This window comes from Physeter macrocephalus, chromosome 7 (assembly GCF_002837175.3).
Source record: "Physeter macrocephalus isolate SW-GA chromosome 7, ASM283717v5, whole genome shotgun sequence".
NCBI classification, from domain to species: Eukaryota; Metazoa; Chordata; class Mammalia; order Artiodactyla; family Physeteridae; genus Physeter; species Physeter macrocephalus.
Window position 1 is genome coordinate 69,184,043 of NC_041220.1, and position 27,729 is coordinate 69,211,771.

At 39.4% G+C, this 27,729-nt stretch overlaps 2 protein-coding genes across 3 annotated transcripts in view; one reads left to right on the top strand and one right to left on the bottom strand.

Moving 5' to 3' along the window:
• The window catches only part of BMP2K (BMP2 inducible kinase), a 143,869-nt gene extending 137,400 nt beyond the window's left edge, over positions 1-6,469 (top strand). The window contains exon 16 of the mRNA XM_024115354.3: positions 168-6,469. Coding sequence (XP_023971122.1) covers positions 168-1,585 — 1,418 coding nt within the window. The 3' untranslated portion in view covers positions 1,586-6,469. The remainder of the gene's footprint in view (positions 1-167) is intronic.
• Positions 1,552-27,729, bottom strand: PAQR3 (progestin and adipoQ receptor family member 3). Of its 2 annotated transcripts, XM_028491976.2 has the most exons (7): positions 27,374-27,729; positions 23,760-23,922; positions 19,052-19,207; positions 15,768-15,965; positions 13,559-13,649; positions 7,426-10,335; positions 1,552-1,612 (listed from the first exon to the last, which is right to left on the bottom strand). In XM_028491976.2, the coding sequence occupies exons 1-6, from the start codon at positions 27,556-27,558 to the stop codon at positions 10,193-10,195; spliced, it is 936 nt and encodes a 311-aa protein (XP_028347777.1). In that variant the 5' UTR covers positions 27,559-27,729; the 3' UTR covers positions 1,552-1,612; positions 7,426-10,192. The 2 variants fall into 2 exon arrangements, with proteins under 2 accessions (XP_028347777.1, XP_023971126.1); XM_024115358.3 differs by lacking the exon at positions 23,760-23,922 and having other exon boundaries at positions 27,374-27,458.

Consider the following 27,729-nt stretch of genomic DNA (forward strand, 5'->3'; position numbering starts at 1 on the left):
GGCCAGGTGCACCCCCCAAGCCTAATGATAAGGAACTGCCCTTACATCTTCCTCTAAGGGAACTGCCATGAGTGATCTGTAATGCTTTGTGTTAGTACATAATGTTTACTGCAAATGGTTTTTGAAATGCATTGGAGTGATATGATAATTTTCCTTTGACTCTGCAGGTTCTCCTGAAAAGAAAGTTGAACATTCATCCATGAATCAAGAAAATAGCACTGAAAACCCTGTCAAGAATACAAAAGCAAGCCCAGTATCTAAAGACCAGCGGACTGGAAAGAAGACCTCAGAGAATTCATCAGAACACGGTCAAGCGCAAAAGGGGAGTGATGAATCTGAGAGTGATTTTGAATCAGATCCCCCTTCTCCTAAGAGCAGCGAAGAGGAAGAACAAGAGGATGAAGAAGCTCTTCAGGGAGAACAAGGAGATTTTAACGATGACGATACTGAACCGGAAAATCTGGGTCACAGGCCTCTGCTTATGGATTCTGAAGATGAGGAAGAAGAAGAGAAACACAGCTCCGATTCGGATTACGAGCAGGCCAAAGCCAAGTATAGCAACGCAAGCCCGGTCTACAGAGACACAGCTGGCAGCGGAGCGATCCGGGATCCGAGTGCGGCGCTTCTCACGCCCACCCCGTTACCCTCGGACGTCGCAGCGGGGACTCCCAGACCGGAGTTTGATGTCTTTGGCGCTGTCCCCTTCTTTGCTGCGCGTGCTCAACAGCCCCGCCAAGGGGAGCCGGAGAAGGACCCCTCCCCCGAGAGCCGGCTTCTCGCCGTGGGGCTGGAGCCGGAGGAGTTCGATGTCTTCACAAAGGCGCCCTTCAGCAAGAAGGTGCCCGTGCCCGACGCGCCCGCTCTCCCCGCTCGTCCGCAGGGTGTGGATATATTTGGCTCCACTCCGTTCCAGCCCTTGCCCACATCAGCAAGTAAAAGCGACAGCAACGAGGACCTTTTTGGGCTGGTGCCCTTTGAGGAGATAACCGGCAGTCAGCAGCAAAAAGTCAAGCAGCGCAGCTTGCAGAAACTGTCCTCCCGCCAGAGGCGCACGAAGCAGGAGGCGGCCAAGAGTAACGGGAAGCGGCACCACGGCACGCCCACCGGCGCCAAAAAGCCGGCCAAGCCCGCCTACCGCACCCCAGAGAGGGCCCGCAGGCACAAGAGGGTGGGCCGCCGGGACTCCCAGAGCAGCAATGAATTTCTGACCATCTCGGACTCCAAGGAGAACATCAGCGTGGCCCTGACCGACGGGAAGGACAGAGGGCACGTCCTGCAAGCCGATGAGGGTCTGTTGGACCCCTTTGGGGCCAAGCCGTTCCACCCCCCGGACCTGCCGTGGCACCCCCCGCATCAGGGCCTGGGCGACATCCGTGCCGACCACAACCCCGTCCTGCCCGGGCGGCCCAGGCCGAATTCACTCCACGGGTCGTTCCCCGGGGCAGATGCGTTGAAAATGGATGATTTTGGTGCCGTGCCCTTTACAGAACTCGTGGTGCAAAGCGTCACCTCACATCAGTCCCAACAGGCCCAGCCAGTCGAATTGGACCCATTCGGTGCTGCTCCGTTTCCTTCTAAACAGTAGATAACTTCTGACTCTTGTTATTAACTCCTGTTTCAAAGAAAAAAGTATGAATAGTTTTATGAATTTGAAAGAAAATTTATTTGTATAGCTCTTTATATCATTCATTCTTACAGGTCAATCAGAATAGGTGATTTTTAAATAAACCAAATAGAAAAAGGAAGTATCTGCACAGGGTAGCAACTCCACGTCTCTTCCACGCAGGAGCAAAGGGAGTGAAATGGCAAGCTCTAACCTGGGGTTTCAGCTGCAGACGTGAAGGCACAGAAATCCAGGGAAAGCGTGTGGGCCCTTTCCAGTCGTGTGGTCCCTGAAAAAGGACTGGAAAGCTGCAGCTTTATTTTTATAACATAATGTCACTTTTGTGTGCGTATCCGAGGCTCATTCCAGAATCCAGCATTTAAAACTAAGGTTGTTTGTACATACACAAGTTGCATTTGTGGATTTGTTTTTAAGGTCTCTTCTAATTTCCACATTGGGGAAAAAAAAAATCCACTTCTGATAAAGAATGAGGAAGTTATTATCTGGAGAGTGCAGAGATTTTAGTCCTTACACCTTTCTCTACAAAGCGGAGCCAGAGGTCACTGACTGTTGTGCCTAAAACTGTTTCATTTAAAAAAACAAGTGCCATTAATATGGAATATCTATGTAGACACCTTGAACAAAAACTAAAGAGAGGTATCTGACAGGTGGAAAAATGTGGAGAAAAAAAAATGATACAAAGAAAAAACCACTCTACTTCAGGAACACTTTATCTTCTGGTTTTGAATGGCTTCTCGCTCAAAACTTATCATGTCCCTAGTAAAGCAGATTATTGGAAAAACTGGGAGTGAGGACAAGGGACATAGAGAAATTTTATTTTAGGGAAAAATATGTAGCTAAAACCCTGAGTTTTTGAGACGTTTACAATGTAAAATCATGTTGCATTTAATAATGTGCTTTATTAAATTACCACCTTCGCCAACTATTCCCCAAGTCGTGAGCAGCAATTTCTGAGTTAGGTCTGGAGGGTGGAGTAGTCTTAATAAAGTGCACAGAACAGCGAAACCCACAAAGCCTTACCGGCAGGACTCGCGCATCCTGCCGCAAATACCTCTGCGCTAGTAACACGAGATCTGAGAGTGGCTGTGAGGTGTCAGATGACCAGGGGCTAGCATCTCAACTCTGCTAGTTAGCTGATTGTGTCTTTAGTGAAAAGAACCCAGCTACCAAATTGCCTTTTTTTTTTTTAACATCACAAATCCTAATTAGAAACTTGAGGTTTTATAGAAGTTGTTTAATAAGATAGAAATCACGTCTATGAATTAATGTGAATAGAGTATCTGTGCTTCCTGTGTCTCCAACTATTTTAAGTTATAATTAACTGTCCTTCCCTATCAAATTAACATTTAGAGGTTTCTAGAACCATTAAAGCTATTTACAAAAAAAGGGTGGAAACTCTTTTCAACTGGCACTCTCCTCGATTGCTCTATTTTAAATTAACTCTCTTTGAGCCCAATTAAAATGTATTTTATGAGTAATCTTACTAGAATCTCTTAATTATAGTGCCCCAGTTGGGTTGAGCTATTTGCCTGTTTTCACAGTTGTAAATTTGGGAAGAAGCAAAGTATATGTAACTAAACCATCTATTTTTTATTGCTTCTCTCTTTTTTATGTTTTAAATCAGATACAACTTTTGTGGACAAAGGGGGAAGCAGTATGTGAATCAGAGTGAAGCAGAGGCAGACCAAGCATGACACTCATTACTGCTTAAAAGCTGTACTTTTAGAGCCCAAGTGCACCAGTTACTTGTCCTTGTGCCAAAGGCAAATATTATGTTTGCACCTTTTTTTTTTTTTCCTGATTCTCAGGTTGATTAATACTGCTAATGCAAAATGCTCAAGTAGATGTGCTTTAAAACTTTACAAAGTAGATTCAAGTGATACTTTCTTTTAAAAGTGAAGAGTTGATGATTACACATAGTAAATTCATGAACTACAGTAGGTTTGTATCAAACAGAATCTGTTTTTTAATGAAATCTGTTGGTTGATGTATACACAGTATGCTTCTTTGACTATTTTAGTCCTTAGCCTTGGTCTCTGCTAGACCTCATGAGTTTCTTAATTTAGAAGGGGTAGGGATGAACTAGTATGGTTTCCTTGGGATGTAAACATGAAATACCTAGAGTCTGTCTGATACCAAGGCCTTGCTTACACTTGTTTTTCAATACACTGAATAATTTTAAATGATTTAGATACTGATAGACACTTTGGCTTATAATGCTGGATAAATCCTAAGGAAACACTTTGACACTGTTTAAAATATTTACCTTCTTATGTTTATTATATCACAGCCCAGTGACTTTTCTCTTGAGATTATAGCTCAGAAGAGACATTTAGGACTTAATAGGGGACCCAATGGGATAGAAATGGGGAGATTCCTTTGTGTTGAAGTAGAGGCATTTTCCCAAGGAGTACAGGATTAGGGTTGCTTTCCATTTCCCATCATGTTTTCCCATTACTGTTAGGATGTAAGTCACTCCACACAGCTGATGCCCAGGTAATAATTCCCTTATGAGAATTACGAGAATAAAGCTCACAAGACGTGTGAAAGAGCTTAACACATACTTGGTACACAGCACTCAGTAAAAGTCTGGCTGTATTATGGGATGGTCCAATTCTTGCTTAAGGAAGGAAAGTTGAAATCATGTTCCTATTAATCAGTTGTCCTCTGTGCTTCTTTAGCATGTAAAGTAGTCATAACTCTAAACCTGTAATACTTGAACATCACTAAGGGAAGTAAAATATTATGAAGCTAGCAAAAGTCTGAGGCCAAAGTTATTTCTGTCCTAACAGCTTTAATAATGCTTATTGATTTTGAATCATCTTTTTAAAAGTGGACCCTTTGCTTATTTTAATATTATCACTTCAGCAAAATGTTAGTGTTTAAAAGATCAGTTTTTATGGCACTGAGGAATGTATCTGCTAAGACACAAAAGTTGCTTGGTATAGATATTAGGCAGAGGAGGAGAGGTTGTAGGCTGGATGAAAATTTAACTGACTGGAATGTTTATTCAAAAGTATCCATCGGGAAAGAGTGTGATTCTTCCACTGACGCGCCCCATCCCTGTGTGTGTGTGTGTGTGTGTGTGTGTGTGTACACGTGGGCACAGTTATGACATTATTTGGAATTGTAGATAGAAGCAGCTTTTGATCCTACCCTGTTTATTGTCTGACAGTGATAGACTGCTGTCCTCATCTTGCTGGTGGGAAATACTAAGGTGGAGCCCCCTCCTCTACTCTGGTGTTCATCAGGCAGAGTAGTTTTCCTACTATTCAGCCTCTCTGCTTGGTTTATTTTAGGTTGTGGTACTTCATATCAGCATTGCTAGAAGGTACACGTGTATTAGTATCACTAGTTCTGAGGAGTTTGGGTACATTTGTTTTAATATATATAGAATGTGCAGTAAACATTTTCTTCCTTTTTTTTTTTTTTTTTTTTTTTGCAAAATTACGCATCATTTTACGTCCAATGTTGAGCTGACAGATCTACTGTGAGAATAACAATGATAGTTTATTTGAAAACTTTTATACACAGTGGTGTTTATATATTAGGGTAAATATATAGACGCTCCCATGCTTGTACATGTTACACCTCTCTACTGTGGAGTTAAATGTGAATTTTTAAATTTTAAATGGAATTGCAACCACAATCATTACTAAAGGAACATTCACTCCTGGTGAGGGTTTACAAAAGCCACTAAAAGAATAAGGTAGACAGATGAAAATGCAAACGGCCATCATTTGGGGTTGTTTTTATTTAAAAATTTATTGTACTACTTTTGAAAGAATTGTTTTTATTCCTACACTCTTTTTGTGATTGAAAAGTCATCTAATAGTAAGCAGAATAGTAATAGTAAGCTACTTTTTAATTGCTGGCAAACAGCTTTAAGTGCACTTTCTTTGATTACACTTCCATTTTTTGTTAAACTTGAATTTTCTGAAGCCTTTTATGTACCACTAAGCAAATAACTTTAACTTTTAATAAACCTGATTTACATCTTTATTATATTTCTAAGTGTTGAAAACATACTTTCTAAAGTTAACTTCAGTCCTCACATACAGCTGGAAAACTGTTATGAGACAGAATCAGTTGCTCTTTTTTTTTCTTCCTATATCTAATTAAGCACTAATTTTAGTACTAGATTGCCTTTACTACATTGCTTATTCTTATTGACTGAATCCTGTCCCTCATTCACTTTGTTTTGTTTGAATCTAAAGTTATTTTCTTACTGTATTTATCATACCTACTGTTTTAATAATCTGCTTTCTTTAAATGCAATAAATCCCAAATGGATTGCATATTCTTTATAATCAGTGACTTCAGAGTTTTTCATTATTTGTCATCTTATTAAAAGTTTTGGATGCAAACTTCTAGTCAGTTCTTTCATTTACACCACAGACATTAAGCACCTATTAATTATGCACCAGCTAATGGAATAGAAAAATGAATCAGATTAGATCTCTCTTCTAAGGAGCTCACAGTTTTGGATTTAAGTAAGAAAACACATTTTGACCTAGCATTTATACTACAAAAACAATAACACAAAACTTGTTCAGGGATTACAATCACTGATACTTACTTACAATGATGAAGGTACGGCAAAAACATAAGACTTTGAAGTACCTTTTGAATGTTTGGCATAGTGTTTGCATTGCATATAATTTATTTTTTAAACTCTTTCTTTCTTTAAAAACTGGTGACATTTTAACTGCTAAAAAATATTTAGTTTTAAATAAAATACTGTAGTCCTTGATTATGTCAGAAAAGAGGCTTTGGCATGTTAAAGAGAAACCTGTTTATTGGATTGATGGACTAAGTTTGGCGTCAAGATCGCAATATTATCTTATGTATTATTCCACAAACTGGAGTTTTAGATTGGTGGCTTGTGGAAAGAGTCAACTTATTTGTTTGTTTGTTAGAAATGAACTTTTTTTTTTTCGGAAGTAGTAACATTTACCTGAAGTTATGTGGAAAAATAAGGGCTTTGTTTCTTTTTAATAAATGGTACAAAGGAGCAAAATATCCGATGATTGATTGATAAAGGTTATCTAAAAAGAACAGTGTGGGATGTGCCACTGTTCAAATTCAGTTATAGTTAACTTCTTTCGAGAAGAATATATGCTGCAGTTAGTTAGTTAGAGCTGTTTATTTCGTGTAAGCGCATCCCTTTTTAAGGAAGTCCAGCTCCAGCATCATATGTAAGATGTAGTTAATATTCTCCTGTTGAAAGCATGAGCTTTTGAAGTTTTATCTGTTGCACATTTAAAAAGATAGTTCACTTTTGCTTTAGATAGTTGGCAGTACTGAATTTACACGTGTGTTCTGTAGTGTTTTTGATCCCGGGTTTGTAGAGCATGACTAGACCTTGGTGGCTATCTATCATTCCTGTCCTCTTAAGAAGAAGGATGGACGTTTCACTGTTCATAAGAGACGCCCACTGTTGCTACCTCTCCTTTCTGAAAATGTTTCCTCAAAGGTAGTTTCAGTTTTGGATCATTCTCCCGCTATCCTACTAAGGAAGTATGGTACAGAATTTCAGGGGATGTTTGTTAGTACCCAGTAGCATCCGTAGCTCTTTTCAGTGTAAACACAGTTATTGTGAAAATGCATGTAAAAGACACTTCCACCCCTCCCCTAATAGCTGAGCTGATTCTTCACTGCACGCACTTCGGCAGGGGTAAAATTACCCGGAATGATGATTACAAGTGAATACAGACCTACTCAGCTCAGCAGGGATCCAGAAATGCAGGCTTTGCCCCTTGATATTTAATGCAGGGCAAAGGATATCTCTAGGTAGGTACCTGCCAAATGAAGAGTTGTACAGCTTTATGCCAGTCAATCACAATCTTGAAATCGGTTACTCTGTCCAGGCGGGATGCCATTAAGATGTGACACACATTCCCTGAAGCTTCATTCCTGATTCTAAAACATGATTGTGAAGCTGTTATGTATTATAAAGAATGACAAGCAGCACTTAACATATTTAGTAAACCCAGTTTATTTACATAATACATATTTTGCCATGCAGCTCATGAACCGCACTCAGTGTAACAAGAAAGACAAGCACTATCTTGCTATTTGAAAATGGTTTTATATAGAAAGATAATTCTCTTAAATGAATTAACTACAACCTTACAAATCACTATAGACGATTTAAAACAGCCATGAATAATTTTAAAATGTAAATCTGTAGGTAAAGAGCTTTTATAGTTTACACACTGGTAAAACCAGTCTTTTTTAGTACTGTAGCTGGATAGTGTACTTTTAATCTTATTTTAATAAACCTACAAAACAAAAATAAATATACATTATTACAAGGCTCAGATTCATAGGCAATTTTTAAATATTCTTTCTTTAATGTTAACAACGTCTTAAAAATTTTGCCAGTAGTGATGTGCACACAGTAGGTGGTCAATAAATGCTGATATACAGAAGTGTTTATAGTTGACAGCAATCCACATTCATTCATTCCCTACTTTATAATAAGTACATTATAGTAAAGATAAAAAGAACTTTCTTACAATATTTAATATTTTCATAAAAAGATGAAATGTTTACACGGTATAGTTTAGTTCTCCTTTACAGTCAGACCTGTATGCTTTTCAAATTCAAGAACAGTCTTAAAGTATGGTCTTTTTATCCATTAATTCAGATGGCAAGTATTAAATGATTCATACACTATAACAAAAAACAAGACTATTTCTAAAAATTAAAAGAAAATGAAATTTAAAGTTCAATATGTTTTTCTTTTGAGAAGATTTTATAATAAAAAAAATGGCACCAGACCTAAAATAACTAGACTTCTCCTTCATTTTTATATTAATTATAACTAGGCAGTATATTCTGTTTGACCAAAATGACAAAATATCTGTTTAAAAGCAATAATACCATGTAAGCCAATAAGGGATGCTTTAGGGAAAATATATCCTATTATCATTTCACCAAAATCTTCTTTCACTTAACATATGAATCAAATTTCTGGCCCTATGAGGTAAAATGGCCATTTTCAAAGTGGCGTTCCATCATAATAAGGGGTATAATGTGGTGTGCCCTTAGCCTACTGGGGGAGAATTCTCCTTGCTGAGAATACTAGCATGGGGAATCCATATTCCAAAAACACTACACTGAAAAGAAATACAAACTTTTACAGATGCATAAACCGAGGCACATTAGAGTAACATTCCAAATATCAGATGTATAAATGACATTTTGGGAATAAGCTTCACCATCAATCAATACCTCCTGATACTTAGAAATTCCAATGTTCTGAAGATACACCAGTGTTTAAAGCAGTTCATGTCAACCCGTTAAGAAACATGGGTAATATTTTATATTCCAATAAACATGTTTTTATGAATGACTGCTTTATGGGATTTAACTTATGCATATGAAAAGACCAGAGAACAAAAGTGCTATGTTGTATGATGGGGCAGCGAGATCTATTTTTTAAGTATATACAATGCAGTGTCAGGCCCAAATATTAGATAGTGTATATCAATACTGTGAGTTATCAGTGCAATACTAACACATGCATAAACAGAGAAAGACCAGAGCACAGGTGAATAATCATGTCATCAACTGGGGCATCTGCATGACTTTGTTCTAAGGCTTAAGGTTCATTTCAGGGTCAAGAACTGGGCCATCTGGATTCTATGCCCTTGAAAGTAGCACCCATGTACCTGGGAACCCCCATCACCAGGAAATTTAAGACTGCAAACTCAAGAGAAGTGAAAAGTCTTCTGTTACAGGAATTTTGGAACCCCAAATCTACCGTCTACTGGCAAGAGCTCAATTATTATATGGAATTAAATAATATTTGAAATTGAAAAGCTTAAATGGCTAATAACTTGGTTATTAGACCACAGAATTTCTTGCCTGGTCATGCAATCGGTTCTTAACATGACTTTTATTTGATGGGAAATGACAATGCAAGTTCTTTTCCCAACGCGCCTCTCAACTTAAAGGAGAAGGGGTTTCAAGTTTTTGTTCTAGCAAACTAAAAAATCCGATGTTCCTAGGAGAAGAGAACCTACAGCTGAAGGAAATAATATCTTAAGTGCCGGTTTCTCACAAACCATCCATTGACAGGCTAGTGATTACTCAAAATCACTATCAGCTTGTGTTAAACACAGGCTATCGCAACCCTTGCCTTGATTAGGCACTTAAACTTGATCATCTACTCTAACTATCTCCTATTAAAGGAATCACACAAGAGGACTCCATTTTATAATGGAGGTGAGCCCTTCCTAAGGAAGTTAAGCTGGTGTTCAGTAAAAGGAGTACTATTTCTACACTGGCTTCACATTCATTGTCATTCAGATGTTTGTTATGAATGCCAACTAATTTTCACTTTCTGTACAAGCAGCAAATTAGTAGTCTTAAGGGCCCATAAAACAGTCACTATTACAGATCCCCAAGTATATTTTTCCATTTTATAAAGTATTACTCATGATATATCAAACCAGAGGGAAAAGGAAAAACTAATGGGAATCTTAGAAATAGTGGGGTATACAACTCCCCGTTATATATTGCTTAATAACTGAATACACCAGGTGGCCATACCTGAATTCACAAATGTGAAACATAGTCAGGACAAGGCTTGCTATGTCTGTACTGCATGACATACACTGTTGACTGATGCCACCAATATAACATCACTACTGCAAGGACATGCCATATTTGGTGGCTTGATCCGAGGTAGTTTAGTTGTCCTGGAAGGGAAGGTAGAGAGAAAAGAATATTGACTGTAATTATTTTGATATTAAAATAAAAATATATTTCCATCTCTGGCCCTGGAAATATGACTGAGCAGCAAAAAGACTGTGGCAGTCTCAGAGTACCTGGAGATGGACTGGACATTAATTCGGACTGAAACGTTTTCTAAAAAAATGTTAATTCATATTTGAGTCTGACTGTAAGGTTTTAAATTCATTAAGTATACTGGTGAATTTTAGAAATACTATTCCAAATGTCTTTTCAAAATCAAGACGTGGTTAATTTCAGGAATGTGACCTTTTGTCTCCCATGTCTCAACTTATATACCTGGTGAAGAAAAGACATTACATGAGAGAAGCAAAGGATATTAGTGCTACAAATCATGGAGTTTATTAGGTGTGAAGCAGATACATGGTTGTGTCTGGGTATAAGTCTACTTGAAGCACTTTTTATTTTAAGCAGGTGTGTAAGGAGAAAGCTCAGACCTGAATCTTGTGCTATCAGACTAATGGAACAATTTGCAAAATGTAATTAGTAATGAGTTAATTAACTAAGGCTGATTAGTTCATATACAGCTTAGGAAAATTACTTCATTTCTCTTTGTGGTTAAACAAGTTTAAATTCCAAGGAGATTAAATAACTAACGTGGGAAGCATCTTGGAAAACAACTAAATAAATAACAAAATACAGAGCCATAGACATTTAAATGTAAATAATTTTTTCTTCCTCGTGGTGCTTCTATGGTCATGTAATGTACTGGGCTGGCCAAAAGGTTCGTTCGGGTTTTTCGTAATATTTTATGGGAAAACTCGAACGAACTTTTTGGCCAACCCTATAAATATTCTCTAACCTTCTCTGTCTTCTCTTACCAAGAATAATAATCAGTATAGTAAGTAGATTTTAAAGTGTAAGTCAACAGTATCTTTTCTGTGGAGGTTCTTAGCCTCTTTTTGGTGCCATGGAACACTTTGACAGCCTAGTGAAACTCACAGACTCATTTTTTAAAGCATAAAACACTGAGGATTATAAAGAAAACTGATTAGTTTGTAATACAAGTATCACAGATTCACTGAAGTCTGTCCATGGAAATCTTGGGGATCCCTGAATCCATCAAATACCACTGTGATGTTTATATACTAAAAAAAAAAAATTAACCTGAGCTGAAAGTAAGTTCTTAGGTTTAAATTTTTTGATTTCACAGTATTCACCCACCATTTCACAACCACTACAACATGTTTCTCTTTAGAGCCAGGTAATAAATGAGGACTGGCCAGACAAGGAATGTTTCATTTTTTATGATCTCTGTATCTCTGCTCAAATGTACCTGTACTTGCACACATTCACCTACATGGGGCATGTTTTATGTCAAGCTCATCTTGAGAAAAGTTAAGTTACATAATGTTTGACCTTTTATAGGTGCCCTATATTAGACAATTGGGAACTTTAAAAAAAATTTTTTATAAATTTATTTATTTTTGGTTGCATTGGGTCTTCGTTGCTGCACGCGGGCTTTCTCTAGTTGCGGCGAGCGGGGGCTACTCTTCGCTGTGGTGCGCCAGCTTCTCATTGCGGTGGCTTCTCTTGTTGTGGAGCACAGGCTCTAGGCGTACGGGCTTCAGTAGCTGTAGTTGTGGCGCACGGGCTTAGTTGCTCCGCGGCATGTGGGATCTTCCCGGACCAGGGCTCGAACCCATGTCCCCTGCATTGGCAGGTGATTCTCAACCACCGCGCCACCAGGGAAGTCCCCAAGTAGGAACTTTTGATATGACTATTTTAAGGCCTAAAAACACTATGGCCATAATCAGAATGCAGACAACTTTCATTGGTTAATTTTCTACATCTATGATGAAGAAGAAATTAATAATAAAATAATTATAAGTAAAGTGATACAAAAATGTATTTTACCAAAACTGTTTTCTGAGGAGAATTCTGACCCTGCCTGGCAGATGGGTGGTCTTCAGTTCAGGGACATGTCCTAGTTATGTTCCCAAATCCTAATGTTTATATTCAGGTTCTTCTTTGTAGTCCGTCCTTATTTAAAACTCAGTGGAGAAAAAGTCAAGTGCAGAGAGGAAGGCCTGAGGTTCTGCAGTCTATTCATTCTCTAGTTCGGGGTTTCTCATCCTTTCTCCTTCCCCAACACACATGACGAGCGGCACAATCCTATCTTTGATTCACTGTGGAAGAGGTTCTTAACCCAGGAGGAAGGGAAGACAATTTGCAATTTGAATTTAAACTGCTCCCCTACTTCTAGCCCCCAAACTGAAAGACCAGTGCCTTATGTCTCTTGTTATTCTTTTTTTTTTTTTAACATTTTTATTGGAGTAATTGAGTGCTCACTACTCGTGAGGAACTGTGCTAAATGTTTCATGTGCACTTTCTCATCTAATCCGCACAATGACCCCAAGAGAGAAATGTATTATCTTCACGTTTCAGAAGAGAAAACTGGGCTGAGAAAGCTTATGTGACTTATTTAGCTCATGCAGCTAGAAAGTGGCTGATGGGGGATTTGAACCCAAGCAGTCTGACTCCAGAGCTGAAGCTCCTAAAGAAGCAAATACATGTTTTGTAGAACATTATTCACTCTACCCGGTGTCCTCTTAGTTATTTTCTATCAGAAGATGTTTTCCTCTGGACTGAAGAAGCAGGGAAATCTGTCCTTCTCTTAAGTTCCTGGATTGTGTGTATCTTGGGGACATGAAGACCCTTAACTTAGGTTAATTTCCTCTTACCACTGGGTGCCAGGAAGCTGAAAGCCAGACTGATGGGCTTTCTTTTATAGAAACTTACGATAGATACATTATGGAGTAATCCTAAACCTGGCTTCTTTTCATTATCCTGTTATTTTCCTTTGCCTCTTGTTTGTTTTATGGATCTCGCACATATATTGATAAATTAATTTTTAAGCATAAGCTGGTATACAAAGAAGTAAATGGTACTTGCTAACTAGTGCTCCACAAAAAAGCAGTGGCTGGGAGTTCCTAATTGTGAAATGGTGGTGACCCTATCTACTGGACTCAACTCATATTGTGACAGTGAAAGACAAAGTCTGTGAAAACCATTAGAAAGTTCAAGTTTTAGACAGCATTTGAGAAGAGAAGAGCCATTCTATAATCAATAATATTGGAAAAAAAAATCTAAGTTTTGATGCTCTGAAACATATACCTCCACTATATATTTAGAATAAAGTTAGAAAACCATTATACAAGTGATACGTACCTGGAAAATACCTTTCTGGAACTTTGGAAATGTAGAATAGGAAAGCAAGAAGAGCAATCACATACATCACAATTACACGGGGTGCAAAGTCCTGAAAAGCAAAACATATTTTTTCACAGATCTTGCCTACTGTGACTGAATTCTCAATTTCTTATAAATCTAATTCATAGAATTAGACAATACACAGGAGTAGAATTCACAGGTGGGATTTAAGTGTGTTAAATCTGAATTGCTTTTGCAGACAGTCTCCAATGAGAGAAAGCTTGCTCTCAATACTTCAGGAAGCAGTCCAGAGGAGTGGAACACAGAGACAACCCTAAAGGTGAGGGCACCAGGGCAGCTAAAGCTTCAACATAGTTTAGGTCCTAAGGGCGTCCAACTCCATCTACAACATAGGTGCCTGGGTGGAATGTGTATGGGAATGGAGTTGCCAGCTAAGTAAGGAGAGACTAAACAGGGATTTGTGGCTGGAAAAGAGCCAAGAGGCTTGGCCCAACAATGAAATCTGTTCCACCATCCCAGATAAATGGCTCTCTCGAATACTACTCTACAAAGCAGTCCATCTCACAGCTCTCTTGGAAAGCTTTTCCTTGCTCTAAGAGAATCAGCCAGCTCTAATTTATACGTGCTGTTCCTAATTCTGGTTATAAACCTAATTTACCAAGAAGCCATTTAAGAAGTAAAGACAAATTATTTCTCTTCTCTCTAACAGATATTTGAGAATCATCATGGGCCCCCTCACCTAAATCCTACATCCTCAGACTAATCAACCTCAGATGTGGCAAACATTCCAGAACACAGCTTCACCCTGCCTCCCAGGATTAGCTCCTTGGAACTTTTCATCTTTGGTTATGTGCCTCTCTTTCCATCTTTTTTTGCTGAACACAGGATTGTTCCCTTTTTTTTTTTTTTTCCCCTTTTCTGAATTTCTTCAAAATCTACTGGCTTAATGGGTCTGGTTCTCTTTCTTTGTCACAATAAGCATAAAAGGATGTGTATCCCTCATCCCCAAATTTCACTCACTTCTATGTCAGTAATTAGTTATTCATTTCTGGTTAGGATTAAATCTAGAGTGGCACTTCCCCATTCTATTTTCTGGGCATCGAAACTGTCAGAAAAGCCATGTTTTCACAGATATCAGGATCACTGAAGTTATTCCTCACTACTGTCTCACCTTTCTCCCAATTTCCTAATCTTATAAAGAAAGCATCACCGTCATCCTCAAGTTGGCAAAACAGGCAGATCGTATCACTCAATTCACTACACCACAGACTTCCTTTCTTTTTAGTTTTATATGCAGATGCTTTCCACCATGCTGTTGCCAACAGTATGTAAGCCTACTTTTAGTCCCCCTCTTGTAAAAAAATATAATTCCTTTGAATAAAACCTGCATTTAAATCCCTATATTCCAAAGGTCCCACTGCAACAAGTGTATGCGATTTCTTCTAGATTTCTTGGCATAATTAGTTATGTTAAAAATTCTCAAGTTTACTCTCTAGCACACACTTAAGGCATTTTTATATAAATCTCTAAGAACTTAAGTCTTACTTCTAATTCCCTTCTCAAGCATGCTGAGGAATTCTCACTGAGGTTCTTCCTAATGTACTCCAACTGTTCCTCCATAATAACTAACTTGTCTTTTATTTTTCAATATATTTTCCTTGCTGGGTGGAATATGCTCCCATGGCTCTAGCTACCAAGACAGTAATGACTGTCAAATCTCCATCACTAGTCTCGAACTCCAAGCTAAATCCAGACCCTATCTCCACCTTTACATCCCACTGGTACCTCAAACTCAGGTCCAAGAAGAAATCCTTCCCAACTCCTTTTCCTCCACAAACAAACAAACAAATCAACTGCTCCTACTGGCATTATCCCTGCCTCAGATGACAAAGCTGGAAACTTAGGAGTCCTCCTCTACAGTAAGGACTTGGGTATTTACAATCTATGGGTAACAGAAAGAGAATTAAGAATGTATCATCTCATAGAAATACATCTCAGAAGAAAACAGACTTCTATCACTAGAAGGTATGTTTATTTATTTATATAGATGTGAAAAATTATTGCGTCATTATGCAATTAGAAATATGCCCTCAAATGACAAAGATCCACCTTCTTGGCCTGATTACATTACTTTACTGAAAGGAATAAAATTGAAAGGACAAAAAAAAAAAAAAAATGGGAAAAATACCGACCACACTCAACCTACCTGTACAATAGGAGCACCGATTCCTCCATTGAGCCAAACCCAGTGAAGAGTAGGGATCACTCCATATCCCGAAACAGAACAAAAGATGATGGAACGGAGCCTCTGCCACTGCTGTGTGAGGTAATTGGGATGGATCTGAGCAAAGAACACCGCCAGGATCATAGCAAGCACTGTGATCAAGTACACTTGACGCCAGTACTAGAATGAAAGGAAATCACATTTTAATTGTTATTAACAATAAGGGAAGGAAAAGAGTAATTTTCAGTTTTGGCTTCTACATTACACATTCCAAACTCTATTTATTTGGTATTTTCATTTCCAAACATGATTGCCTTCCTTCCTTAAAACAACGCATGTTGCATACGACTGCTAGGTTTCTTAGGATGATAAACCAGACCCCAAAGTGAGCTGGTAAAGAACACGTTTATTCACACAAAAGCATCTCCTGAGTACCTATCATATGCCGGAGCAATTTAAGTCCTGTGGAAACAAAGGCGACTATGACAGGGGCTCTCTCAGTGGGTGAGCTCATAGGCTATGAGAGGGACAGATATATAAACAAATGATTATAATCTAATGATAAGTACTGTAACTGAGCTGTGACGAGAATGCTGTAGAACTACAGAAGAGGGAGCAATTGATACCTGGATTAGCTAAAAAATACTTCACAGAGGAAATGACATCTCAGCTGGGCCTTTTCATGAGAAGAGGGCACTCTCAAGGAAAAGGAACAGCACACAGAGCAAGGAAGTTTTACAAAGGGAAGCTGAAAGGCAGATGTACCGTCAGGTTAAGTATTTGTACTTTACCATGCTGGCACTGAGGGAATAGCAGAGTCCTTGAAGAATGAGATGACATGGTTGTTTTTCCAACTGACTTATTAGAATAACTCTGACATCAGTGAAAAATAGAGAGAGATGACAGGAAGCCAGCTAGCAGATATCATTACAGAATAATTGATTCAAGAAGAAAATAGGAGCATGGGCTTTTGTTGAACAAGGTAGATGTTAGCACCAGATTCAGGAGACATCTTTGAAATAAACTAAAGTCTTAATGGTTGACTGGATGTGTGAGAGGGCAGTACAGGATGGCTCAACAGTTTCTAGTGTGAAAGGCCATGCAAATGGCTTGTACTAATGAGCAAATGAACAAAGATGATCCAGAGTGTGTGTGTGTGTGTGTGTGTGTGTGTGTGTGTGTGTGTTGGGGGGAGAAAATGGGGAAGCATGAAAGAATGTTCATTTAAAAATATATCAAGGGCTTCCCTGGTGGCGCAGTGGTTGAGAGTCCGCCTGCCGGAGGCCCGCGTACCACAAAAAAAAAAAAAAAAAAAAAAAAAAAAAAAAAAGGAAAAAAAAAAAAAATAAATAAAAATATATCAAGTTTGAAGGACTTACAGAATATTTAGGTATCTAAATGAGCAGCTGAAAAGCTGGTCTTGAAGCTCAAAAGTTAGCATCACCTAGGACAGAGTTCTTAACCTGGGCTCCAAGGACTTCTCTGGGACCATTACACCTCTTGAAATTCACACGTCAAAATGACTGGTCAGTTTGTGCCCAAACGCACCTTATCCGGGATGGACGGTCCATAGTTTTCAATCTCATTCTCAAAGCAGCCTGTGTTCCTTAAAAGGTAAGCAGCCACTATAGCAACTGAACATTTGGAAATGATAAGATACCAGAAGGGAAGAAAACTCTTCCTTTAAATGATCATGGACTGTGTTAGCTCTAACAGTCCTTTTCTTTTTCTCTTTAATCTACCTTGGACTTCTAGTTTTTCTGAAAAGAGATTTACAAAAAGTGTCCCACTAGTCTCTTTGATGATCAGATATATTTGGGAAGATGTAAACAAAAAACAGGTTTCAGAGAAATGCATAATAAGCAAAACAATTCTAATATTACCTGATTGTACTCACAAGGCTTTTTTTTTTTTAAAGATACAGTTTCATGCAAAATGAATAAGTTGTGAAAGGTGAGTAGATATGAATAGTTTACTACTAAAACCAAATCAATTTACAAGGTAAATGGCATGTACGTTTAATTTTATGCTTATGTTCCAACGTAATCAGGCCTAAAAAGTAAATGGCTCACGTATAAGTGGCTACAATTAATAATGTTCTTACATTCAAACCAAATTATGATTTTTCGCTTTGCTAGTTTTACGCTCCAGCAGTGTTGACAGTTTTCTATTATTGCGTAGCAACAAAGGTCCTACTTCAGAATTCCCAACAGTCAGAGGACCCCTGCACTGCAGCCAGTCCTCCTAGAAAGTGAAGGCTGGGGATATGGCTTGGACCACCTGCTCCACGGGGAGGGCTCGGGCACGACAGGCTCTAGTCCTGTGACTAGTAGGTACACTGCACCTGGGAGAGCGGCTCAGTCTTGGCTTTGAAAGGGAAGGAACTAAAAGGATAAATGGAAAACAAACAAAAAAGTATGGTAGGAAAGCAGGAGGAAAAGAGAGTAGGGTCGATGGGGACTTTCTGAATGGGAGGCCTTGAGATGTACTGAGCCCTCAGGAAGATTCAGTTTGCCTTCTTGGCTGAGACATGAGGAGAGGAGGTAGTTTGGTTGGCCAACCTATTTAGATCAGTTGCTGTATGATTTGATCACAGTGTTTCAAATGCTGCTTTGCTCAAGGCAAAAACTGACTTTTGTAACTTTAGGGTCAGAAAGAAGAGTTGATCTAGAACTCAGAATAGACACATGTTTGTTAAAGACACTCACAACCCATCTGGTCTGTCTCTAGGCCTGCCTCCAAACATAAGACTAAGGAAAGGAAAATATATTTCTTATATAAGAATATGGGTCAACACACTCGCAGATATACCTTTTGTTTTTTTCTCACTACGAGAGGAGTAAAGGATAAGAAGGGAAAATGGAAAGCAGCAGCTAACTTCATAATTTTAACAAGTGCTAACTTTACCTTCAACTCTATAAACACAAAAATAAAAGATACATAATGTACATCTGAGGAACCATGTAGCTATATGGGTTTAGTGGGGAAACATTAATAATTTAATGTTTACGTTAAGTTTCAGAAAATAACAACATATATATATTATTTTCCATTCCTTTCCAAGTTAGTGAAAGGAATAGGAACTGGTAATAGATGTTAGAGATCACACGGCCCTTTTGAAAAAGGAGTTTATGCCTCCACCAGACTTTCCTTTCTTCTATAAGTTAGTTAATTATGCGCTTATTCAGAAGTGCAAGGGAACCATGGCAAGAACACCCAAGACCTATATTAGAAAGGTAGAATGTAAAATGTTTTAAGTTACTTACATTATTACAATAAAATGCATAAAATACGCCGGAGACATAGCAGCCCAGTATTCCAATAGAAATTCCTGCATAATCTAATGCCATCCATCTTCGACAGGTTTTTTCTGATCGATGGCAGGAAAAAAGATGATAGCCCACAGAGCAAAGCATACAGACCTATGGAAAATAAAACAAATCTTAGCAAAGTGAAACAAACAAACAAAAAAACAAAAGCAACTCATACATGATGTTCATGGAAGTGGTCAGGTCAAGTCCAGGCCTTTCAGCCAAACAGACGTGGACATGGACCCTAGCTTTGTGCCTGGCTATATGTCATTTCCCTAAGCCTCAGTTCCTCATGGGTAAAATGGGGACAACAATCATAAAGAAAGAAATCTATAATGATAATTACTTTATAACATAAAAAATTTAATGAACAGTGTAGTAGAAGGAAACCTACTGAGGCTTATTTTGATCTATGAATAAGTTTCCTTTTAAAAACTACTTACTACAGAATACATGTCCTTAAAGAAAAATAAACCAAAGAATATGGAATTGTATGATGTAAAAAAAAAAAAAATAAACCCCTCCCAGTCAATCTATTCTCCAGTGGGAGCCACTGATAACATCTTTTTTGTGTCCTTCCAGATATTTTCAATGAACATATCACACACCTATGATATAGAAGTCCACACACACAAGAACACCATATATACTTCTTAATCAAACAGAATCATACAGTCTGTTCTGCTATTTGTTTTTTTCACTTAATTTAAGACCTTTTATGTCTGTATGAGACTTCATTGTACAGAGTTTACTTCTAAGTTAAACATAGCTTTGCTGCGTTCAAGAAAAAATAATTATGACTTATGCTGACTTTATATGTTATCAAATTGAGAGCAAAGCTCATGTAATTCTATCAGTTGCTCTGAAGATTGATAAGGCTTCTACAGCTGAACTCCCTCTAGTCATTAAATACCTACTGCATGTCATACAGTGGGGATACAAAGATGAAACCTCTACTCTCAAAGAGATTTTTCTGAAACAAGTGAACAAATGGTGATGTAGGAAGTCCTATAGGAAAAGTCGGTGCAGAGCACAGTTAGAAAATAGAGGAGGGAGAGTACCAGTTCTGTGGGTGCATGTGTGTACTTGGGGGTGGGAGTGGCGGGTGGAAAAGAGCTACATATTTCATAGAAGGGTTGCCACCTGAGCTGCACCTTAAGTTGACCTGGCATTCATCAAGGACATAAATAAAGGTGTGCACAGGTTTACTGGAGGGCCCATAGGAAAAGCAGCATACTGAGAAACACAGCATCATTAAGGAATGCTATGTGGCCTTCTTCATGATATGGTTATGACAGATCCTATACATCAAGGAGTTTTAACTTCAGTATTATGGGCTCTGTGTGATACTTCTGAAAATTTTAAGTGCACCGTTACAGAAAGGCTGAGATGAGAGGTTACAGGCATAGCCCTAGGAAGCAATGACTAGAGCCTACACTAAGCCAGGGACAGTGGGGGTAGGGAAAATGGGCCAGATAAATGGTCATCTAGCTATTCTGTAGTCTGGCCACTAAACAAACCTAAGTCCCCATATAGCCTCAATATCAATATTCAAAACAAGGTTCCTATCCACAATCTCATTTCTTCATCCACTATCTAAAATCCTTAACAGTCTGTGGCTTTGGTTACTACAAGTCAGAGTTTATTGACCCAATTAAACATAACTCTAAGAAGCTTGGTTATTTGTTTTCTCTGATTATCCTTGAGATAAAACACAGTAAATTAAGAGAACATGAAGGTGTATATTCTCACTGACAGGGAAAGATCTCATTATCACAATGCCGAGTGACACAAAACAGCAAGCGCAGAGATGACCACAGCTCAGAAGGAGGTAGATAGGAAAGGTAGGCAGGCAGGTGTGAGGCAGCTGTGATACACAAACGTCTGGAGGAATCTGAACCCAAATGTCAAATGTGGAAGTGGAATTTCAAATGACTTTTACTTTCTTCCAAATACTTTTGGGTTTGCTTGAATTTCTACATGAGTATATGTTATAGTAATAATAACAACAATAAAGCTAATTTCATTGTGAAAAGGAAAATAAAAGTGGAAGGAGAAAAACTACAGTATCAAGAGGAAAGTAAAATATATGGTATTCATAGAGAACATCTGAGTTTTAGAAAAGTTAACCTAGACTCAGTATGTTCTGTTTTAAAAGGGACGTGTTGTTAAGAGTTGCTTAAAAAACTGACTGAAAAATTGTCTGACATTGAGTATGTCTCCGTTTTCTGCAAAGTTTCCTTCTGTGGAGTAGCTCACTCCATCCAGGTGGACAGGTAATTACAGCATGACATCCTACATCTAAGCTCCTTGCCATGATAACCAAATACCTCGGGATCTGGCTCCTGCCTATCTCTCCAGCCTCACCTTTCTCCATTTTCCTAGGGTTTGACCACGAACACCAGCACCTACAGGTCCAGAAAGTGCTAAGCTGTCTCGTGCTTCTGGGCCTTTAGGCACTCTTTTTTCTGCTTCGTTGCCCTGCCTCACTCTCCCTTCTGCTCACCTATCTGGGTGACTTGATCTTTAAGACAGGCTGGTTTTGTTCAGCACTATATTCCTGATGTCTAGCTTAGGACCTGGATATAAATAAGAGGTATTAAAAAGATATTTCTTGAACTGAATGTTAATGAACTGAATCTAGGGAAAGGTGTTCTCAGATTCTATTCTTCTCTAAGACAGAAAGACTTCAAAGGCCCTAAAATTACATTCTACTATTCAGAATGTACTCTGTTAATCTGGTTGGTAGGAAAGCACTGAGCACGTAAAAAGGGTAGAAGTGAAAAGAGTAAAAATGTTATATCTTTAAAAAATTAAATGTAAATCAATATTAATACATATATTTATGGTTTACCATGCTGCCTGCTGACTCTAAGAATTTGGGGAAATTGGGTGAACAAGTTATAAATATAATTTCATAAAAATAAAAATGGTATTTGTAAGTAGGGAAAATGTGCTCGTTTGTCTTTAGAAGCTGTACTGTGTGTAACAGAAAGATCATTGCACTAGCAGTTAGGAGAAGAGGATTCTACTGTCCTGTTGAACAATCCTGAGCAAGTCACTCTAAACACTTTGGGTGTTTCTTCACTGGCAGTTGTTTTAATTATTTCGTCTTCTCAGTTTTGCAATGCACTGCTTTCTTAAACCACTATGAAAATGAAAGTGTGTTCCCTGAAATAACATCAGCTGTGGCTGGGTGGATAAAGGGCAGGCCTGGGGTAGAGGAAAACATGTGGGATCCTCAAAGGAGATAATATCTGTATAACAGTAGAGTATAAACCAATTTTTCTTATATTAAGCACATCTTAGTCTATAAGATACATCTAAAAATTAAGTATGGAGAAATTGATTCATTTCCATTTTAAAAATTGGGATAGATTTTAAAGAGATGTTTAGGCTCCGATCAGGACAAAAATTAAACCTGAGAAAGAGTATACTTTAAAAAACACTTAAAGAAAAAATAATTTTCTAACAAGAACACAAAAATACATAGTATTCTTTCCCTCAAAGAAATTTAAAATATGGTTCTAGGAGCTAGAATTAGAAGAAAAGGGGGAGAGAGATGTTCCCAGGGTGTTTCTTGATCATTTAAGTCCAAAGTTTTCAGTCAAATGATGAAGGCCTGAACCTATTACACAATGAAAGCAACACCTGTGCAGTTTACTTATCGAATCCCCTCTCAGAGTAGCAGCAGGTTAACTGCAGGGAGTGCTGGCCTACGTTTGGAGGCAGAGGCATGATAGCTTTTTCTTTTCATTTTTATGATTTTTTTGAACTCTCTGCATTTTTTTTTAAATTTAAAAAATATCAACTGGATTTTGGTCCACATTAGTTTTCTTTTTCAGAATTACCTGTTTGAAAAATTATTAAACATAACTTTTTTTTTTTTGTGGTACGCGGGCCTCTCCCGTTGCGGAGCACAGGCTCCGGACTCGCAGGCTCAGCGGCCATGGCTCACGGGCCCAGCCGCTCTGCGGCATGTGGGATCCTCCCGGACCGGGGCACGAACCCGTGTCCCCTGCATCGGCAGGCGGACTCTCAACCCCTGCGCCACCAGGGAAGCCCCTAAACATAACTTTTAAAGGCACTTTGTTACAGATCCCGGAAGAAAAATTAAAGTGCTGAGGAACACATACAAGAGGCTACAGAGAAGAAACTGAAAGTATCTGAAATCAGCCTGTGTAAAAGGCCCAAAGGAAATTAACATTAAAGTGAGAGAAAAGATTAATACCAACAAAACAAGGCATTAAAATTAAGACAGTATGGAAACAACAAATACAAAAGTCATAGACATATAAAAGATGAGAAATCTTCCCAAACAAGTTTTAAGCAGACAACAGAGTTCTACTTCAGTCGGCAAATACAGTACAGAGATTCCTATCTTCGTATTAATCTTAAAGCAGAGAGGTCTAAAAAAAGGAAGAGAAAAGAAAGAAATTTTCTCAATCTTTAAAACTTACTGGATTTCAAATATACTCTAATAACATCCAAATACACTCTCATAAAAACATACTCTGGATGCTTATATTATGAAAGTGAATAAGCTAACCTATATGCTATTTGGGGGCTCTTTAAAGCTTATGGGTGTGAAGTAAGGTCACCTGCCCAAGCTTGTCTGACTAAAGTTCTCTTTACCAATAATAGTGTTTGTGGGATGACTTACCTGGAAGCAGAAAAGGCAAATAGAACAAATTACAAAGTCTTCTCTGGATGCACTTGCTGAAGGTAACACAGATGTCATGTCATATATTCCCAGCGTGAAGAAGAGAAAGAAACCCAGCAAATGACTCCAGATGTTTACCGTCTCATTAGATAAAATAAACAAACTGGAAAAAACCAAACGTGCAGCTCAGATTCATATCTGTTCACTCACTGTCAGCATTTAAAAGGTTATGGACAATTTTGGGGATTATCTAATACTTGCTACTTTAAGCCCTTAACCCCATCTTTACCTTTCTAAATTTGATATACCATCTCCATCAATCCTGGGATCTTAACAGTTTTTTCTTGCTCACCTCTATTATATTTACCATTTCTTTCCTCAATTAGAGTTATTTATGTATAAATTCCATCTCATCCTCCAGCTTATCAACTCCCTGACAGCTGGCATGATTCATCTTTATGACACTACTGTTCCAAGCACAGTGTCTTGCTCAGATTAGATGCTAAATGTCTACAGAAATGAACGTGCAGATTAAAACTGGGTGCTAGCTACCATACTCTGACACTCAGTAATAGGTATCTGAAAACCCGCTAAGTATAAGGTTAGGCACGAACTTAAAATACCTTTTTAGTACTCATTACATGCAAGTGCAAAGTTAAATGGATTTGAGAGAAGCAGGATAAATGCAAATGGATCCACTGAAAATGTCCTTTAAGACAGGCATGCTGCAACAACTTTGCTGTGGTTGTTGCGGGCCTTCCTCTGTTGTGGCCTCTCCCTTTGCGGGGCACAGGCTCCGGACGCGCAGGCTCAGCGGCCATGGCTCACGGGCCCAGCCGCTCCGCGGCATGTGGGATCCTCCCAGACCGGGGCGCGAACCCGGTTCCCCTGCATCGGCAGGCGGACGCGCAACCACTGCGCCACCAGGGAAGCCCACTGTGGTTGTTTTGAAACCAAACTAGTTTCCGGGTCGCATGAGTTTATTCTTCTTTTGGAACGACAGGAGGTTACTTTTACTATCAATACTAATTGCCCTCTTTCCATACGCCCTAACTGGTTTGAGTTTAAGTAGTCCCAGCAGTGCAGGCCGGTGCAGAGTGTTCCCCGCCGACCAGGAGTCAGGAGGCTCACTGTCCCTTCACTCCCACCCTGGGCAACAGATTAGCTCTGGCATCATGAGCAAGTCACTTAACCTCTCTGGCTTCAATTTCTCCACCTCTAAAACAAGGGAGCTGGATTAGATGCTGCTGCCAAATCCCTTCCGGCTCCTTCCTTAATTGTGTGAAATGTTTCTCCAGCTGTGGATAAGACTCATCAGATTATCGAAAGGTGATGTCATGACTAAAGGTTAAAACTCTCTTGCAAAATCTAATCTTTTATTTAAACTAAAGTCTTTGACCTTCGCTGATTCAGAATCCTTACTGGTAAGCACTAACATATAACTCTAATACCGAATTTGCAGCAGTCACCATGGTTCACATTTTCCCACGTCATAAACATAGCAGGGTCTCACACAATCAGACAATCACCAAGGATAAAGTGGATCTTGTATCATGGATTTCAGACTTTATCCTGTATAAGCATCAAGTATAAATACTACTGATACTGGGGAGTGGGGGAAGAGATGCAGGAATGTGAGGAGACACATCTAACCCCAGGACTGTTTGACAGCCAGTACCACATTCTGCCTGTTGCCTCAAAACTTTTCATTTGGTGAAACCCAGTATAACCTGATTAACTGAGCAGAGAGGCATAATCTTGGCTTGTTCCTTCCAATTAACAGAGTATTGGCAGAACAGTTGTGACGTACAACACCTCTCCTTATATCCAAAATGTGTCCTCGTCCCTCTAGACAAAGGGCAAAAGCTGAACCTGGAAAAGGCCAAGCTGGTGGGAAGAGCCCTTAGCAGAATATCCCCCGCAGGGGATCTACTCTTATTCTACGAGAAGTTAGACCTATACTCTGTTCTGCTTCAAAATCAACAATCAACTTCATCATCATCATCTATTTGGCTTCAAATTCAATGACCATGGTGATAACAAGTCACCATTTATTGAGTGCTTATTATGTACCAGGCTCTGGGTAGCATTTTACATACACAGTCCCATTTCGTCCTAACTACTTTCTGAGGCATATACTGTAATTACCTTCATTTTTACAAATGGGGAAAATAAGGCTGGGAGAGGTTAACTTTTGTTCAAGGTCCCATAGCTGTTAAGTGGCAGATCTGCACATCCAAGTCTTTTTTACTCAACAGCCCAAGATCTAAAGCACTATATTTCACTCCTTAATCCATGAAATTTGGACCCTAATATTAGAATGCAGAGGTGGGTAAAAAACTATTTAAGGCAACTGACTACCTGCTCTGTCCTTGTGGAACTCTACATCCACAGCAGGGCCCAGCTCTGATTTCTTGTGTAATAACTTATGCAAAGGAGTCAATGGGGAGGAAAATGGCACTCAGGAATCAAATTGTGAAGTACTGTGGGCCATGCATCGAAGCCAAGCAGGGATGGACAGTGATGTCACCTTGTGACCCTGAGTCAGAGAAGCACTTTAAAGGCAGGCAGGGCAAAGGAACTGGGGTAAGACCATGCCAAAAACAAGATCAAGAATCAAACTTGTGGTTGCTGCTTGAACAATTCAATGGCTCACATTCCAGCAGTGGGGTTTGTCACTACAGTGACCTGGAGCTAAGCAACATGGGTATCTTAATTCTCTTAAAGTGGGGTCCTGTAATTAAGTACATACAGGGAGTTTTAACAGAAAGTTAGTCTAAGAACTAGAACACTAATTTTTCAGTTTTGCTTTTTTAAACCCAGGCTTTCAAGGGACTCAATTTTAAGAGTTTAAATGATGAAGAAATTCCTTTTTTAAGGACACTTCTATAGTGCTTTAGTGGAGGGCAGTGCCTGTTATAGGCTCTCTTTGCTATAGTGCTTTTCCCACACAGCGTTTTTTTACAATGGTTATTATGTAATAGTATAATTAGCTATTTAATGTGTGTCACCCAGGCTAGACCTCAGTATTTTCATGAGAACAAGGGCCATACCTGCTGTTCTTTGCAGGACCTGGTAGGGTGTCTGGCACCTAGCAGGGGTTCCATACTATCTGCTGAATGAATAAACCAGGATTTCTAAAGGTATGGCATTGTGAACTTGTTTCCTATTATACAGGCATTTATCTGGCCCCAAACATCTGAATTTCCATAGGGCTGCCTTAAAAATAAACAAAGCTTAGGTATACACAGGGGGCAAGTATGGCTCAGTCATTGTCAGTGGGGTCGATTCCAACATGTATCCCAATAAGCACCAAATGGAATAGAGGATGTAAAATTCCTTTGTAAAGAGCAAAGCCCCACAGGAGTTAGTGATTATGATCATTGTTACTATCATTAGTCCATGGATCAAGTAGCCCGGCGGCGGAAGAAGGAAAGACAACGAGAAAGGAGAGGTGTTAGAAAGGGATGAAAAGGTTGGGGCAGCTAGGAAATGATGGGCACGGAGAAACGCGGGGAAAGCAGCAGGCGGACCAGACAAAAAGGTTGTAGATGAGGAGAAGGGGCCGCCGGCGCGACCCCCAGGCGCACCCAGCGGAGGCGGCCAGACTGTACCTTTTGATACACAGCCTGGAGGGCAGGTAGGCCCGGTAGCCGTCGGTGATGTACGGGTTGTCCTTAAGGGACACGGGGATCTGCTCGTAGGTGTAGAGGCGGATGCCGCGGGGCACCAGGACGGGCCAGTACTGGTAGCTGCCCAGCTCGATATAATGTGCGCTCTTCAGCAGCTTCTGATGCATCCTTCCTGGCCGCCGCCGCTCCCCAAGCGGGGAGCTCGCCCAGGCCCCGCCTCCCCCGGGAGGGGGCTTCCACCCCGCAGCCCCCGCCCCGGAGCCCGGACGTTGCGCGAGGTCCTACGGCCCTGCCGCTGCCCAGGCCGGGATCCGCTCACAGCGCGGTCACCGCAGTCA